Below are 18,280 nucleotides of genomic sequence, written 5' to 3'. Positions count from 1 at the left end.
AAACTTTTTGTGACGCAAAAAGACAGCGCGAGAAATTTGCTCTCAAAACGGTCTTTTATGCTTGTGTTAAAAAGACACAAAATAACTTCATAAAGGCTTCCCCTTTTACCATCCGCTTGTTAAACGAATGGTGCGTTTATTGAGTGTCTTAAACTGCAGTGTCAGTTCTCATTCTCGTTGTACGAAGATTCGGGTATAAAAAAACAAGGGAGTCTGTCCTTGGGAGGCTGTGTCATATTACTATCCCGTATGGCTATTGCTCATTAACGTAATGAACTATGTGCATCTAATCCCGTTCATTAAATGAGTAAGTTTTACTTCAGGGTATGTGTAGGAATGAGCACTTGTGGTCTCAGCCCTCTGTTGACACCGACTCTTCTTCCAGTGTGGATGGTGGTGTTCTTGTTTGTGTAACTTTTCATGTGGTTTTGTTAGATAACATTTGCGCTCTAGCATTCTCTGATGTCAAAAACATAACACTAAATGTACTAAGTCTCTTTACAGCCATAATTCCCATAGTTACATCATGCAAAAGGCATATTGTGGTGTCACAATGAAGCACCGCTTAACATTACTACTGAGGAAGAACCCTTATATTCAATCAGATGTGAGAGAAAGAGTATGTGTCGTATTAATATAGCTTAAAACTATGTGACAGAGCAAACCTAGAAGCAGAGAAGAATCTTTCTACTGTCACTTAATAAATATTCAGCACGTTCTGCCATGCACCTATCCACTGAGAAATGAGATGTTACTGACAATGAAGAAAGCCATGTTTTTCCCCCCGCATATTAATTCGTCAAAGTGAAGGAACTAAACGAGGAACAGTAGGGAATGGTGCTGAAAGACACAAACCACGGAGGAAGAAGGATATGGAGAGAACAGTGCTGGAGGAAAGGAAAGGGAGGGGGACCTGAGGGGAGAGGAGAGTAGAGAGAGAGAGAGAAATGGAGGCAGCACACGGATTAAGAAAAGCTGCACGTTTATTGAATGTGAATTACATAAGCGGTGTGGAGCAGGTGAGGCTTCTCAGACAGTGCTGTTGCTGGGAGATATATATGGGGGGGGTATATGCTGTCATGTTTGTGCCCCCCCCTTCCTCCCGCAGCTGGAATGGGGGAGGGAGGGGGGGCAAGGCCAGGGGCGTCTAGCGCATGGTGACCAGCTCTTCCGAGGAGGTTGGGTGAATAGCGATGGTGTTGTCAAAGTTGGCCTTGGTCGCCCCCATCTTGATGGCCACAGCGAAGCCCTGCAACATCTCGTCACAGCCGAGGCCCTGCATGTGGAGCCCCACAACCTGAACGGGAAGAGACGGGGCGAGAGGGAGGGAGAGAGAGAGATGGGGAGGGAGGGAGAGACAGGAAAAGAGTCGGGTTAAGGGGGAGAAGGGTTGAATGGGCGTCAGGAGGGAGGGGGAGCGGGAGGGGGAGAGAGAAGGGCAAGGGTAAGTAGGGGGGGAAGACAGGGACAGGAGACAGGGAGGAAAGGGACAGAGAAGAAGAAGGGAGAGTGGGAGGGAAGAAGAGGAAGGGAGGACAGGATTCAATGAAAATTGTTACCCTGCATTTATGCTCAGCGTGCGTTCTCCTGCTATGACTGCATCAGAACCAGATAGAGGCGTTCCAGTCAGGAGCCAGAGAACTTTTGTGTCACGGCATATAAAAATAAATGAAAAAGGTTCCCCTCTTCCCGCTCTGTCAAATGAGTCTTTAAAATAATTCAAATAATGATTTTGAAAGTAATAATCCATGCTAGAAATTGTGGGTCCAGTCCCCAGCAGAGTAGTACTAAAGTTAAAACAACTTGATATCCAGTCAATCTCTGATTGCACTCTGGATTATAAGAGATAGAGTGTGTGTAATGTCCATACAGCAGACAGGTGTACTTATACATCAGCTGCTTCTGGGCTACTGAGGTAAGTTCTAACCCTATTACAGACTTGGCTCTGACACAGTGCTAGTGGTAGGTTAAGCCAGGGTGAGAAGCATGTATCTTCCAAAAGTCTGGTGTCCCAAAACAGTCCTTACCTTCTCCTCTTTGCCCACGCACACCAGCTTCATGACACACTGGGTCTTCCGGCTGGTGATGGCGTGGTACATGGGGGTGAAGGAGGTGGTGTATGTCTTCACGTTCTCCTTCCCTTGCTGCTTGATGGCCTCCTCTGAAATGCATGACACTCAGGTAAGACAAAGCCTCGTCATAGCTTGTGTTGCTACCCCCTGCTGGTGGGGAACATCACTGCAGAAGGTGTAAGTCACATTCATAAGAATCGATTCTGCGCAGGTTCACCAATCTTTACGCCCTCTGCAAGGATTGTCATCCCGTTCTCTGTGCCTGCTGTAAGCCTATCCAGTTAACGTATATATCGATGAACCTGACAACTGATCCCTGTGAATATAGCTGCCCAGACAGAACTGTGCTCGTGATGGCAATGGCCTGTTAGACATGAGTCACCTGAGAATGTTGATTGGAATGAGGTGGGCCATGCTGCTTGTAACAGGAATTAAGATCCGAGACAAAAAATGTGAAAAATGTCACTGATAGATGATCCATCAAAATACCCGCAAACCAAAAAAGCAAAGAGCAGTGGATTCCACGCCTTTTTATTGTGCATCCATTTCCACATTAACCATTATTAAGTGGCTCAACTGGTACAAGCGCCTGCTCACCGCTATGTCCTAGGATCAATTTCAGCCATGTCATCACTTGACGATGATGAGAGTCCATACTGTCGGGACAAAAATTGGCTTTACTCTGCCAAGGAATATAGGGGAGAAGACAATGGGTCCGCTCCACTGCTTATCATGACCCCTGCTGGTCAGCTGGGCTCCTGCAGTCTCCTTACATAAAGCTTGGTATGAAATGCTCTCTGACAACTCAAGTCTGTGCAAGCTTATCATGGTAGTCGAACAACCTGACTTCTACCCACGGAGGATACTGGGGTTTCCCAACATACTGTTGGCCAGGGTCATTTTAATGTAGATGTGCCTATGACACAGATGGGCAAGTTGAAATGACTTTCTGCCCTTGACAGCAGATCTAAGAACAGTCCTACATTCCTAACACCAACCATTCAATTGTGACTGTTCAATTTTGACTCTGATCCATTATCAGCTGCAAAGGGAAGAAAGTGTCTATACCTCTGACAATACAGTGGCGCTATGGACAATCATCAGACACATTACCTTTGCACAACCTCATCATGAATCACTCTGCACTGAGCCCTGGGTCTCTGCTTTCCCCGCCCCCTGGCAGACCCAGGTCGGGGCTGTCTTTGACAAGGCCAAGTGCTCACCTTCTGTGAGCCCCACAGTGCCGATGGGTGGGTGGCTGAACACCACGGTAGGGATATTGGTGTAGTCCACCTTGGAGTCGGCTTTGCCCTCGAACAGCCTGTGTGCCAGCTTCCTGCCTGCAGCGATGGCAACTGCCCGTTCACACACACACACACACACACACACACACACACACACACACACACACACACACACACACACACACACACACACAACACAGCATAATCGAACACAGCTATTAGGGTCTCTTATGTACAGTGACACCCCTTTAAAAAGCTGCATGGTTGCTTTAGTGTGAAAATTAAACCTGTATGGCTGGACACACCAAAGTTCCTTTTCAAAGAAGTATTTTACTAAATGATGTAACTTTCACTTCAGGCTCGACTTAAATACGCATGTTAAATGATAATCATATGAGAAACCACTGATCTTTTTTGTGAGAGTGGCCCAAGCTGCTGTCAGCTTGTTTAGAAGAGCCTTGGTGCTGTTCTGGCTCATGGCCTTGTCGGCGTTACAAGGCTGCCTCTTTACCAATGCCAGTGCTTGGATATACAGTATTTAACAAGTTTTACTGCTACATATTCCAATCCAGGTGAATGCAGACACACTGAAAACTGTTCATCAATTGCACTCTAAGTTAGATAATAATGTCATAACACTCATCCATTTGTCAGTAATGTGACAACTTGTTTGAATGGGTCCATTTATTTGTTACAGTATGCGGTTTTCAATAATTAATAAATACATTTGGAACAACAAAAACAGCCAGGAGAAAATAACAGCAAAGGGATGAAATATTGTGGCCAGCTACAGTTGGAGGGCATTTATAGACAATGGCATAATAGCACACTACAGGAGGTAGACACACACACACATACACACAGGCACATACAAACGGAGGAGGGACAAGCACAGCTGACATCGCAGAAAAGTGGGTGGGGAAAACACAGATGATGTCATGGAGCAGTACAAGAAGTGGACATGACAAACACTGACAATATTGCCGGAAGTGAGTGGGGCAAACATGGATGACATGATGGAGAAGTACAGGAAATGGGGGTGGGTTGAGCACAGAAGGTGCCACAGAAGAGGAGAGGAAGTTTGGCTGAGGCGTACCTGGAGTGAGAAGGGCCCTCCCGCATACGTCCCCCACGGCGTAGATGCCCGGGCGGGTGGTGTTTTGGAACTCATCCACCACGATGTGGCCCTTCTCATCCTGCTTCACGCCCTGCAGGGGACACATTCAGCATTCAGCATTCAGCTGTCTGTGTGTCACTTTCTGTACATTTTTGTGTGGTTGGTGCCATCATTTTTCTTACATTGTGTGCTTCTCCAGACTTTTGTGCCTAAAAATACTAGTGTCATGAAAGCGATGGGATTCCAACCACTGTCCTCTAACAGATAGAGCCGTACCTTACACAGATCTGTGTTTGAGTTCACATGGAAAGTACTCAGGGGAAGATGTGGTTCGACTTCAACGTAGTCTCCCCTGACTGCTAACAGTAAGTTACTGTTGCTATGGTCACTGCGCTTTCACTGTACATTGTAAATACCAAATGTGCTTTACTTTGTGTCAGCCACTCCTTGAAAAGTGACATTCTATAAGCTGAAATGACCGTGACCTTTCTTTGCATGTGATAGTAAGATCACCAGTTTGTATGCATATAGTGCAACTCACAGTTAAGAAACTATTTATGAGCAGAAGTAGAAAAGTATTCACTTTTCAATTTTCATTTCTCAATAGATGCAAACTGGCAGACATAAAGAGTCCCAAATTAACCTGAACTGGGTGAAAACTTACACGAGAACTATGCAACATATGTATGTTGCCAGTGTTACAGTTTTTCTACCAATATGGATACCTTTAACCCCCTTAATACATGTTATATATTGAATAAGATATAATTAAGGGACATTATTTCACCCCAAAATACCCACAGCAGAGATGGTGGAATGTCACTGCTCTTCAACTGCATGCATGAGTCTGTGTGTGTACTAGTTTGAGCTCCTCAGTTGAGAGGGAGTCTGCTTTTTTTCAGTGTGGGTTTTAAAAAAAGTTGCTGCTTAGATCTCTTTATAGTGCTGCTCACCATGTTCTTGAGGTTGAGATCAATGGTGTTGGGTTCACGGCCAATGGCCCACAGTAGGCAGTCCACCTCCTGGATGGTGCTTAGCTTCCCCTCCTCCTCCTTATTTTCTGGGTCTTTGCTGACCAGTGTCACCTCCAGCCCCTTTTCTGTCTTGCGAACAGACTTCACCTGGAGGCGTTACAGAGACATCACAGAGATGTTGTGGAGACCACAAGAGACGTCATCAACAGAGGTAGTAGCCACAGTGATGTCACAGAAATCAGAGACATCACAGAGATGTCAGAAAATTCACAGAGCCCACAGTGATGTCTCAAGAGATCACAGTGACATCACAGACATGGTGCCAAGGATATTATGGGCTGTGTCCTGACCCCAACATCCTTCCTAAGCAGGACTCTATTAGACAACTGTCTTAAAAACAAGCTAATTTGGAAGCCACATATACAGGTTATGTTAGCATTATCAATCACTGCAGGTACATGATCATTTAGGGCTGTATTCTCCCATTCGCATGTAAGTCCTTTTTTGCGCGCCTGTAGTTACATGCATTTAATTTACGTGTATTCTCCCATATGCACTCCAATCACGCCCACAGCGTTTAACTTCAGAATGAAGGCGGGCTCATGAAAGAGCCGTGATTTATTTAAAATAGAAGAAGACTGAGTCACAACCTCGTTTATTTTGGCTGCCGGGAAAACGTGGAACATGGATTTACGCATTTACCATGTGAATGTCACTGAAATCCAAACCATAAACCAGACTCTGATTTTGAAAATAAATGCAAAGGGAGAGCTATATCATGAACCGCCTCAAAGGAAAGCATTCGTTTCTATGTACGACATAAAACCAAAAATAAATATACCAAACGACACATGTGCTGGGCCTTTGTATTAAGACATGTTTAACGTGTGGAGATTCATTAATAAAAACAAATTGAGGAAAAGGTGCAACAAAATGCATGTTCCAACATCCACGCTTGAACTCATGCTGAGTAGCCTATTATTAAAAATTCAGCCACCCTGAAATGGCCCAGAAGCAAGAACAGACAGAGCACTAGTGATTTGGATGAGGACCGGTAGGGAATGCGGGTGATTACTGTGGAAAGCTGTTCGTCCAGGAGTCTGCACAGGTGAATAGTTTAAAAATAATGACATACAAATATTGTATAGTTTGAAATTTATTTGTACATGTATAATAATGTTAAAAGTAGGCCTACCGCCGACCTAAAAGGCAATATGGTGTTTCGCCATGTAGTGGCACTTGACTTCCTACAGCCCTCAGAAGCGCGTAGCTGAAAAACGCGTAAGTCAAGGGCAGAATACGTGTAAATGGTGTTTACATAAGAAAGGCCCAGATTTTGGGGTTGCTCCGCCCGAAGTGCATAACTGCCTTCATGGCGCGCAAATCGTAGACTTAAGTCAAGGGGAGAATGCATGTAGGCTGAAAAGTACATAGCTGCACGCTTTTTTTGAGTTACGCGCATGGGAGAATACGCCCCTTAGTGCAGAACAGACAATGGCAAACTTAAAACAAAAATCTAGCTGGCTGGCTAGAGTATTGGCGGTTAAATGTCAACTAGCTAGCTTGCTAGCTAAGCTATGTTTATTTAACTAGATAATCATTAAGCAAGCAAGCCATCTAGCAATAACTTTAATTTTGCTCAAAATGCATAATTTATCATAAATCAGCATAACACATAAAAATATCTGTCAACACTGTAAACAACAATTGGGCAAATTACCCACATTGATACATTAAGCCTCTCACATAAGTGAATTTGATTTCACTCCTCATTATATTCCCAGAAGAAGAAGAACGATGAACGTCCTGCCTGCCTATTTTGTGAGGTCGTATCCTGTGAAATTTGCTTTGAATGAACGCCCATTCCATGCTGCCTTTCAATTAAAATGGCAGATGCCTAATATTCTTTCTCAGATGGATGCATCCTCTCCATCTGGAACTCAGCCTCAGAGGCCACAGAAACTGCACAGCTGCCATAGCCATCTCACAAAGTTGTCAGAGGCATCGCAGCAATTTCAGCTCAGACTGGAGGATGAATGCTGTTACCTGCGTGTTCTTCCATAACTCTATGCCGGCGTCTTGTAATTCTTTAGTGCAGTTGGAACTTATCAAGGAGTCAAAGTTCCTCAACACCTAGAAAATGTTATTAGAAAGGTAATTAGACATAACCGGAGCAGTATGTTAGCAGTAACGGAGTTATCAGTCGATACAACCTAAATGACTAGTATCACCAAAACCACTTTTGGAATGCCCCTGTAATCTCTGCTGAATATAAATTATTTCTTGCACAAACTCAACCTCCTAAAACTAGATGAATAACAAGCAGATATATGGAAGCTTATCACCTTGAGGGCCTATGTGACACATATAACTTCTGACACATTTTCCCCTTAATTTCACCTTTATTCTTCTGACTGGCCACAGAACCCACAGAAAATCCTCCTCTGGTGTTACTTTGATTTATCGGTCTTGTGGGTCTCAATAGCATTGTTTCCCTCCTGTTTTTCTGTCTTTTTCCTATTCCAGTCATGATGTCTGTGATCACAGTCTCCTGTAGAGTGAATTCACACAGTCTTCCCTTCAGCCTATCTGACATTTAGAGAAATATTCCTGTTGTGTTACTGTCCCAAAATAATGACAACTGCAATAACAATAATGATACCTTACCATGCTCTGTCGCATTATGATGGAGGTTGTCGATCCGAGTGCGGACAGAATGCCGGCCATCTCCACGGCAATATACCCCGCCCCCACGATGACACTGCGCCTGGGGGTGGGGTGGAGGGGGGCCATGAATCCCCTCAAATCACTCAAGTCTCTTCAACACTGCCCTCATAGTTACGTCACAGTTAGTACAGTACAAGTTATTATAACCCTAATGGAGACTAATAACTCTTTCTTATGTGGTCATGTGCTTCTGTTCTATTTCTGCTCTTTGTATCTAGCCATTTCTTACACATGGCAGGGACTCTGTTTAATTGTGAGCAAAGAGGGGACCAAGTACAGGGGGACATAGGTGGTACTCCTCTCACAGGTGACACTCGATGACCTTCCCCCCCCCCCACCCCCACTGCTGGGGTTCTGCTTCCAGGTGCTTTTCCAATGTTCCATTGTGATTTCCTGTTAGGCAGAACCATGGCAGTGGGGGGCAGTGTGGGGTAATTTAAGCCAAATCATGCCAATCTGATTCCTCCCTGGGGCACCGCTGTTACACTCTTGGAACAGGTACTTAATCTGAATTACTTGAAAAAATACCCATAACACATATATTGCGAAATGTCTATGTTGCCCTGGATTAGTCTGCCAGCAATAATCATAGCAAACGTTCAGGGGAATGGATTTTTGAAATGCTATCTTCCCCTTTATGCAACTCTTTTTTGGAATCACCGGTTGTCTACCAATTGTATGGCTTGTCTCACTGCGACAACCCAACACCTATCCACAGCAGAACAAGGCCAATTTCTTGCACTGCTGAGAGCTCTGGGTCACTGTCAAAAGATGACATGCCCTGTTTTGAACAAGGCCTTTGGGGGAAGTGAAGGGCCTTGCCAACTTAGCCAATCAGGAGAAATCAATTTGTCATTGCCAATAAATTGTGAGTGCACAATTTAGCTGGCTCAGGACAGTACTATGCACTGTATACTTCATGCCGTTAGCAACCTTAAAGCATGCATTTATTACCTTCCTGTTTGCTTTAGGTTCTCTACATCTTCCCTGATTGGCTACTAGGCTGGGCTGGCCCTGTGAAAGGAAACGCAATGGAAGGGGCACCATGCCATATTTATGGTTCAACTTGATTCCAGTTCCAACAGTGGAAAGTGGGCTATTAGGTGTCTAACCAAATCTGGGATACAGAAAGTCCCGATCTACCTCCCAATGCACTCCCTCATACCCTTCTGTTCCCGCAGCAGCGATTCCTCACGTTGAATAAGCAATGAGTACTGATTAGGATTGAGAAAGTACCCCCCATGATGCCTTGCTCGACCAGTGCAATGCATCCCGGGAGGACTAGCTCACAGCCAGCAGAGGCCCAGCCATACACACATCAACCTCCACACACAAACCAAGGGGTGACAGAGGCCACTGTCCCAGCGTCAGCTTACTTTGGCAGGGATTCAAGTTCAAAAAACCCATCACTGGTGATGCCAAGGCTTGCTCCTGCAATTAGATCAAAAACAGGATCTGAGTGTGGATCACTCATTACCTATGACAACAGGTAGCACCATCAGCTGGTCACTGTTAATGACCCAACACCTTGCTTTGTACCATGACACAATACAACCCTGGGAAAATGTTTGGTTGCATGAACTGCATACAAAATCTGCCCTGAAAAAAATTATGAAAATCATGACGTTCTTGTACTTGGCGGGTGTGCATGAGTGACTGATGTGTCCATTGACACACTTTGGGGACCATGTTTGATCTGCCACTCCGATTTAAACTGTTTTCGAATTTCAGGTAGTTGCAAATGTAAATATTAATGGCACGATCCACTACAAAGTGTATCATGTTGACTGACATCATGTACGCAATGCAAACACTCACCCGGCACGTCTTTATCGCTGAGCACAGAGGGGCGCCCCCCGGTGGCGATGAGGATGTGTGGCGCCGTGTACTTCTTGCCATTCACCTCCACGGTGGGTTCGGGGTCCTCTGTGAAGACCGCTTGGCCGTGAATCGTCTTAATCTTCGCCTGTTGGAGACCAGGGATTGACCAGAGGACTTTTCAGATTAGCACACAGTACCAGCTATTACAGTTACAATATTTGATCTTATGCTGCACTCACAAGGATGAAATATGTATAAAATGTGCACAGACAGGGGCTACAGGAGTCTGTGTACATATATAAAATTCCTGAACTCAAAACTCATAAACTCAAATAATTAGATGGCATATCACTTCAATGATGTTAAAATAACAAGGGACTTACCTTATCGAGATTATTCTGGTAAATCTCATTCAAGCGGCTGATGTATGCATCCCTTTTATTCTTAATATATCTGCAATCATAAGCAGTGAAAAAATAAACAAAGGACAGTTGCCATTAAACTACCAACCCACAAATGTATTATTTTGTTATTCAATCCGTTTGAAAATGCGCTTTGCCAAGGTGAATTACAAAGCTCACCCTTTTTTCCCTCCATATATTCAGCTGGATATTTACTGTAGTGATCCATCTTAAGTCCACTGCCCAGGGGAGGAAACTGCAAGGCTCACTTAGGCTTTGTGCCCTACAACCCTCTGGCTCCATACCCAGTTCCATAACCCCCATACTGCCTCCATAATTTCACCTTTCAGCAATCTCGTCTCCTCACATACCAGCCTCAGATTAATCAACTAGTGTTTGCTCCCCTTGCACACTGTTATCTTTTCTGTTTCACTTGTAAAGGTTTTTTTGAGGGTGTTGCCCATCTAGCAAGTCTAGCAGAGAGCCAGCAGTTTTCGTACTGTAGTATTACAATAAATTAGAGTACATGGCCAAGGTGAAACAATATCTCACTGTGTGCTGTTCACTGTCTACCATCAAAATGTGCAAGATAGGATTCCTTCGTGATGGAATAACCACATACAGCCTATGAAGACGTCCATTAAAAGTCAGACATGATCCAGCCTGCCCCGTGCATGTTAACTGCTTATCCAGTGCAAACAAGTCACAAGTCACTGTTTATAGAGCGTTTCAAATGCGTTGGCCAGACTAACCCTTCGGCAATATGCTTAGTCATGGCTCTGTAAAGCTACCTGCGTGTTCGGCCCACAGGGATGCAGGGATTACTTACTGCCATCTGAACTGTGCACTCCCGCCCTGGAAACCGTAGTCAGCCTGGTCGTGCAGGTACTCGGCGTGGACAGCGGTGTTCCACATGACCTGACACACAAGCGAACCGGTTAGCATTCCTGTCTTCCACCTGCGCTCATGCCTGTTCTGTGGGCCTGTCTCCGCAAATGCACAGTTTGTTAAATGACGCCAACAATTCTGCTACCAGAGGAAAAAATTCAGGGAGAGGGCTTGGTTGGACGAAGTCTGTGTGTGTGCCTCATAAAGGCTAAACACATAGACGGCATACAGGTGTGTCAGGAATATGAAACCAAGCTTTTTCCCCTGGGCTGAGTCTGGAAAACTTGTCCACTTCCTCCACAAATAATTCAAAAGAATTTGATTATACATGTTAAATGGCAATTGTACTATGAATACAGATGCTTTCTGAGAGAACTGGATGCCCTCTAAGGCAGGGGGGTGAAGTGAATAGATCACATAGGATATTCAATGTCATCTGTTTGTAGAGCAATGATCAGAGAAGCCAAACCTTTTTAGGAACACAGCCAACATTGACCTACGAGAAAAGAAGGAGAAGATATCATTAGTGCCTTATTGAGATTACTCCAGACTACTCTCTATATATGTGTGTGTGTTAAGAGAACCAAGAGACTTGTAAGCAGCTACGAGGGGAATTTGATATTGAACTGCAGCTGCATCATATTGCCCAAAAAATTAAAAACAGAATGATACCAGTGACTGAAACTAAGAAGGATTTTTGTAAATCCTTTCTTAAAATGGTAGTAGACCTACTAACACACAATTCATGTTATTAAAAAAAATGAGTATGTTTTATTAGTTGACCTTTTGCTGCATAATAGTCAGACATACATGACTGTGCCTGAGCTTGTTCATTAATGTAAATGTAATGCCATCCAACAAGACAGAGAATACACTGTAAAGACAAACATTTTAGTTGGACAGCTTGGAACTGAAAAAAAATACTTTTGTTTGCATATCAGCTTATAATTGAAGCAAGGTGTCTCCTAAATTTCTGAGACAGTTCCTCTGAACTGAAAACCTTGCTGAAACTCTGGGATGATTCACCTGGCTGTCTACAAGTGTTTTTGAACAATACATAGCCTGTCTGCAGCTCATATGTGCTTAGCAGATAACATCTGAGTGTGAACCTTGCCAAATCTGCAACTTTATAACGCAGTATCTAAATACAGATACTGCGTTATAAAGTACACTTCAATATTGCATTACAGAAACCCGAATAAAGCGAGCAGGGACTGTGACTGTATGAACCGAGCACAACTTATTCACTCCACATATTCATTCCCTGATCACTGATAAAGGGGTTGGTTCATTCATTACTGTTTACACAAGCCAAACTGCCACTGACCAACAGCCAACAAAATCAGGTAAAGAGGTGACGGGTTTGCATTCCAAACCACTCCCTTATCCTCTATTCCTTTTAGCCACACTGATCTCGCATCAGTGCTCTGTAGTGTTGGGAGTGAGATGAATGTTTATAAAAAGGCCCAGGCAATTTTCCTCAGATTAGATGGCCAGCCCCGCCCTCTTAAAGGGAATTTGACAAAGAATTATTTTTTCATTATTTTACCCTTCATGATGTCTGTATACTTTCAAATCTGTTTTCCATCCTCGAACTGTGAAATGATACAAACAACACCAACACCAGGACAACATCTCAAGACGCTTCTGAAGACTTCTGTGGTGGTGAGAATTTGTGTGTGGGTGTAGTCTGATTTTTTAACAATTTGAAGACTTTGTTTCCTTTCCCTATATGGTGAATCAGGCTCCAGAGAGCAAAAGATACTGATTAGGCACACATAGTTTGCCCTAACATTTACAGTCATGAATGGTCATACTACATACTGAATGTAATTCACAAGCTGATTCAATTAGAGGACTGCTAGAGGACACAGCAGCTGTGCCCCACCTGAGACTCAAACCTGAATGTGAGTGAATGCATATCTCATTGCAGCCAGTATTTTATTTACACAGAATGATGCTGAGTTCCTGTTTTGGAGTGTAAAGTTTGACTATTAGATCTTTCCTGCCATGGACTACTGAATCTTGAATGATGAGAAATGGGTGTCTTTTAAGAATATAAAAAATAATCATTACTTAAATCGGTAACAATGCAAAAAACAAACAAAACAAAAACCACGGGTAATATGGCGAGTAGTCTGAACGACCTTAGCACCTTATCCCAATATTCCTCAGGTGTTTAATGCAAGGACAAGAAGGTAAATAAGACAGAAAGAAAAAAACGGCATGTAGAGAAACAAACGAGAGGAAACTAAAGTTCGCTTCCTTCTTTCTCATTTCCTCTCTTACAGATTATTTTAGGAGAGTGCACAAACTCTAATTATGTGTCTAAATTCGGAAAAAAAACAAGCTTTCGTCATTCATAATTACTAAAGAATCTCTCGTACTATGTTAGAGATTACACCTTCCCCGAGTGTCCTCTCCGTTGAAAGGTAGTATGAAACCGTTGAAACTGCTATGTATATGCGTAGATACTGTGAACAAGCAGCATCAAGCTTCAAGCCTTGCAACCCAACACAGCGTCGGGCATTTTTACAACAAACACCTTAGGTGCTTGATACATGTTCCTTTTTATCCCTTAAAACAATAAGGTACGCAAACATCTATCATAAAAAATGGACATCTGGAGGTATCGCAACGCACCAGCGACACTGTTGACCGTTGGGGTAAAACAGGCACATCTGTAGTCTAATCATGGTGAAGTTTTTCGCCGGATAACTTCCGCGTACGCGCTGCAGTCACAATACAACCAGAAAAGCGTTTTACTCACGCAGGTACCTCCGAGTTTGTGATTTTCGATCACGGCAGCCGAGGCTCCTAGTTCGGCCGCTCTCCGCGCACCGGCTAATCCACCTGATCCACCGCCAACTACCAAAAAATCGAACCGGGTCACAGAGTCTGATGCCATCGTCCTACAGAGGATGAGAACTTTGCTGGGGGGTGACAGCGAGCGCTGGAATGTACAAAGCGTCGCCTGAGTAAAAGCAAACCGTATTATTCTTGCCATGACCTGGAAGCGCGCACACCGGCGAACCCGGTTAGCTGTTTAAAAAATGGGAGGGACATTCATATGATATGTGAAAGCCAGTGCTTAGTCATTGTGAATTGCAACAATGGACTGTAAACCCGGGGTGACCGTTTTAACAATAGTTCTGGTAATGTATATACACATTATTTTGGGGGACCTCGGGAGCATTACATCGAACTGAATGACAGCTGGCCTGACTAATCGATTCTGAAATAAAACGGAGATATCGTCTTAACAACAACATCAATTCAAAGTTTTGTGTGGAACAGCTGTTTTTCACAACACCGCTGAAAGTTCCTATGTTACCTAGCAATGTGCATAAAGAATGGGTTATGTTCTATTAGGTTATATTTTTAAATTGATGGGAACTACATTCGTTTGTGTAGCTAGAAAGAGATTTTACGATGCTTTTCCATTTAAAAAGCACGCATTTCCCCCGTTTAACATTTCCAAAAACCGATAACGGTCGCTTATCACTACCTGTAACCGACGATGTAGCTATAGGTATCAATGTGTTTCTGGCAAAAAGTTTAAACAGAGATGTGAAAGTTACATAAATTCTACATGATCATTAAAACTCCAACAGCTGTACACTGAGCTTCTTTCTGTTTTTAGATCATTCATGTAGACTTTTCCAGCAACAACAGAACTGTTTGTTTGTCTCTGACTCTTGTCTACAGTAGACCATTTGTCTGCATGTGGTCAGATTAAACCCATGACAGGCGCCTTGGGAAGAGGAAGCTGAAACACGTCATCGGGCAACACTTCTCAGAATCCCTCCCACTTTATGTCGCAATGCTATGGAAACATGTTAAAGTCAACGTTCTTCTGCGAAAGGAATGAACATTTATGTGAACGTTTTGACTTTTGTTTTTTACAAAATAATAAAATTACGCAAGTCTCAAACACTCGAATAGAATATTTAATGATTAGCTAACTACATAGCTATTGGCAATAATTAAATACTTTCATAATTCAAGACATTAAGAAAAGTTTGCTTGTCACCATTACTGTCACTGCCAAAATGAGTGACATGCGCGATATAGCGGTTTTCTATACAAGCGTTACTTAATATAAACGCAGTAAACATGAGGCAAACATGTCAAGTCTCACAAGCGGTGTCTTTGGGAGTCAACAGTTTAAGATTCACCTCTACCTAACATTAAAACAGGAAAGACAAGGCAAATGGAACAGAATAGGCTACATGTTCACACATCTCAAATATCACACTTCGGCCCAGGTAACAGCCAAATGATGAACCAAGATGGTCTAAATGACCTGTTTTCATCCTTACGCATTCTCATGTTCTCATATTGCATATTAGCCCACTTCATTCCACTTTAGCAGGTACTGAAAAATTTATAAACACAAAATATAAAAGCAGCAAAAACATGTCTAACATAGGCCTACATTTTGAAATACAAATATTTCCTATTTTGTATTGTAACATACGGGTATATTCTTTTCTTTCTTTCTTTTTTTTTTTTTTAACTCCTGTACAGCTGAATTATGTTCATGTTTCCTAGGGTAGGCCGAACCAAACTCATTATGGTGAAAACCTTAAACAGGAAAAGAAATTGAGAAATGGGCTGCTAAACACAAAAATCCATTTCATCAGGTCCGTGCCACAACCCCCCTTTTTAGTGGCAAAATATAGCAAGCAAAATGTTGTAAAGTAGGCTTTATGGGTGGCGTCTAAATGCTTTGAAAAGTTGAAAAAAACTAAAACTGATGAAAAAAGTAACGGTTCAGCCGAGGTAGGCGTATACGGAGGTGAAGCCGCGTGATCAAGAACAGCGAGCACTTAAAGCCAACTCAAGGTTCTCACTACTCGGGTAAAATCACTGAGGCATAACGCATTGTTATGACCCTGGAAGTCTCGAGGATAATTAGGGGATTGTCTCAAAGTTACTTTTCTTCTTTGATGTTTGCAAGATCTATAGCCTATACCTAATTAAATATTTTTTTCTGAAAATCCTAACACGTCTTCAGCGATGCCGAAAGTTATCATTTGGAAAATATATATATATATAACAACGTCTCGTAAAAACGAACAAATAAACAGTATCCCCTTTTGGTGCATCTGTAACACTACCTACTAACATAACAAATCCTGCAAAAATAAACTGTCATAACTGTTCTGCTTGATAAACGCTTGATTATTGATAGTAAACTAATCATTAATGCTGCTTTGCAAGGGTGACGGAAATGTTTCAAACATGCAAGGTTATATTATAGGTCTGAACTGTACTTGGGCTTTTCAAATTGTGCTCAAAGCGCTTTCCAACAAGGTAACAAAATTTATTTTGTATTTGTTTATGTTATGTGGCCTATTTTGACCCCACTTAGCGGTCACAAGAGGTTGCAGACAAACAGTCAACACAAATCTCAGCACACTGATTCTAGGAGAGGAATCGGACAGCCGGGGGAAACGCGCTAAGGAACCGTATTTCCTCAGTGTCTGGCGTTTTCCTCCATAGACAGCCAGATTAGTCTAATAACATCTTTGCACAGTGACTCGGGAAACCCGTATCTTGGTCATTGAGTAAGACTGTCCCAATACTTACTTGCATTTTGGTCAAGAGTTCCAATTGATATTTTGACGCCCCTTTGGTTATAGTCTACATATGCGGACCTCAGACACTTTTCCCATGTTAACATCCTTGTTAGAAAAGATGAAAACGGATATATTTACAAATGTTATGCAGCACACAGGACAAGTTGCTGTCATTACACCTGAAAACACTTTAAAATTGTTTTTTTTTCACATATATAATCGAAAAAACTGCTTAGGCGCTCGATGGCCACATATTTTCAACTTTAAACCACAACATTGTGCACGAAAGTAAAAGGCGCTTTGCAGTTAACAACTACCACATGTAACCGTTAAAGGGGAAGTGAAGCGACTGCACAAAAAATAACTGCAGTAGAGCATCGGGGAGTCCGCTTTCATTGGCTATATAACCATGATAAGAGTTTACTCACGCAGGTACCTCCAAGTTTGTGTCTCTCGATCACTGCAGCCCTGGCTCCGAGTTCAGCCACTCTCCTCGCACCGGCTAATCCACCAGATCCACCGCCAATCACTAGAAAATCAAATCGGGTCACAGAGTCTGATGCCATCATCCTGCGAAGGATTGTGGCCCTCTGTCTGCAAGCAAAAGGAAAAGATCTTTGGAATGTATAAAGTGTCGTTCGTGCAAGAGTAAACGGTATTATCTTTGCCATGACCTGGAAGCGCCCACGTCGCTGTACGTAGCTAGCTATTTTCAATAAAAATGGGAGGGACGTTCATATAATATGTGAAAGCCAATGCTTCGTCATTGTGGATCAAAACAATGGACTGTAAAGCCCGGTGTCCGTTAGAACAATAGTCATGGAGAAATACGTTAATGAACAGACAGCTTTGGGTGACTGCACCATTAGATCAAATTAGCGGGGTGATCATATAAAATGTGTTGGAATTTCAATTTGAAATTACGTGGAGCATCTCTGGCATAGGTTGTGCCGATTAGTTGTTTTTATACTTGCAAGGTTTTCGTGCGTGTTACGTGGATGGAACAGGGCTATTTATTTTCATATTGATTTTAACAGTGTTTATGCAAGCTAGCCGGCTATGTCACAATTCGCATTGCCTTTTGACATGCTGTAAACCCATGCGTCGTTGTTTACGTAGCCTAAACGTCTCAAAATTCGTCAGATCTACAGTTAATTTATAAGCTTACCGAACTACTGTTGCCTTCATCATGGCTATAATGTTCCTCGCATGCTGTTCGGAAAACTGAAAACGGGGAGGCGCCTTTGTGCATAACCTGACAGCAATCATGTCTTATCTTTACGACTTTAGAGCTCTAACTTTTTTGTTGCTAAAACATTCGTACAACTTTTTTTAGCAAGGCACAGCCGTGGCGCCTTTGCTTTCCTCGTCTACGTTAAACAGTAGAACAATGTTAATTTTGTTCGTGTTGTTAGTCGAGACTATTTTGACAGTTACATTCGGAAAAGGAA

General features: G+C 42.9%; 1 protein-coding gene across 3 annotated transcripts; it reads right to left on the bottom strand.

The window, feature by feature from the left end:
• Positions 1–965: 965 nt before the first annotated feature.
• Positions 966–18,204, bottom strand: gsr (glutathione reductase). 3 transcript variants are annotated; one of them, XM_036550927.1, is made up of 14 exons: positions 17,998–18,204; positions 17,258–17,423; positions 11,714–11,740; positions 11,186–11,274; positions 10,339–10,408; positions 9,953–10,100; positions 9,511–9,565; positions 8,075–8,174; positions 7,454–7,540; positions 5,387–5,554; positions 4,413–4,524; positions 3,296–3,427; positions 2,028–2,161; positions 966–1,297 (listed from the first exon to the last, which is right to left on the bottom strand). In XM_036550927.1, the coding sequence occupies exons 1-14, from the start codon at positions 18,096–18,098 to the stop codon at positions 1,148–1,150; spliced, it is 1,539 nt and encodes a 512-aa protein (XP_036406820.1). In that variant the 5' UTR covers positions 18,099–18,204; the 3' UTR covers positions 966–1,147. The 3 variants fall into 3 exon arrangements, with proteins under 3 accessions (XP_036406820.1, XP_036406821.1, XP_036406822.1); XM_036550928.1 differs by lacking the exons at positions 17,258–17,423; positions 17,998–18,204 and adding an exon at positions 14,015–14,527; XM_036550929.1 differs by lacking the exons at positions 17,258–17,423; positions 17,998–18,204 and adding an exon at positions 14,023–14,070.
• Between the last annotated feature and the right edge of the window lie 76 nt (positions 18,205–18,280).

Source organism: Megalops cyprinoides, chromosome 18, assembly GCF_013368585.1.
Source record: "Megalops cyprinoides isolate fMegCyp1 chromosome 18, fMegCyp1.pri, whole genome shotgun sequence".
NCBI classification, from domain to species: domain Eukaryota; kingdom Metazoa; phylum Chordata; class Actinopteri; order Elopiformes; family Megalopidae; genus Megalops; species Megalops cyprinoides.
This window is presented reverse-complemented; position numbering and strand designations above follow the sequence as displayed.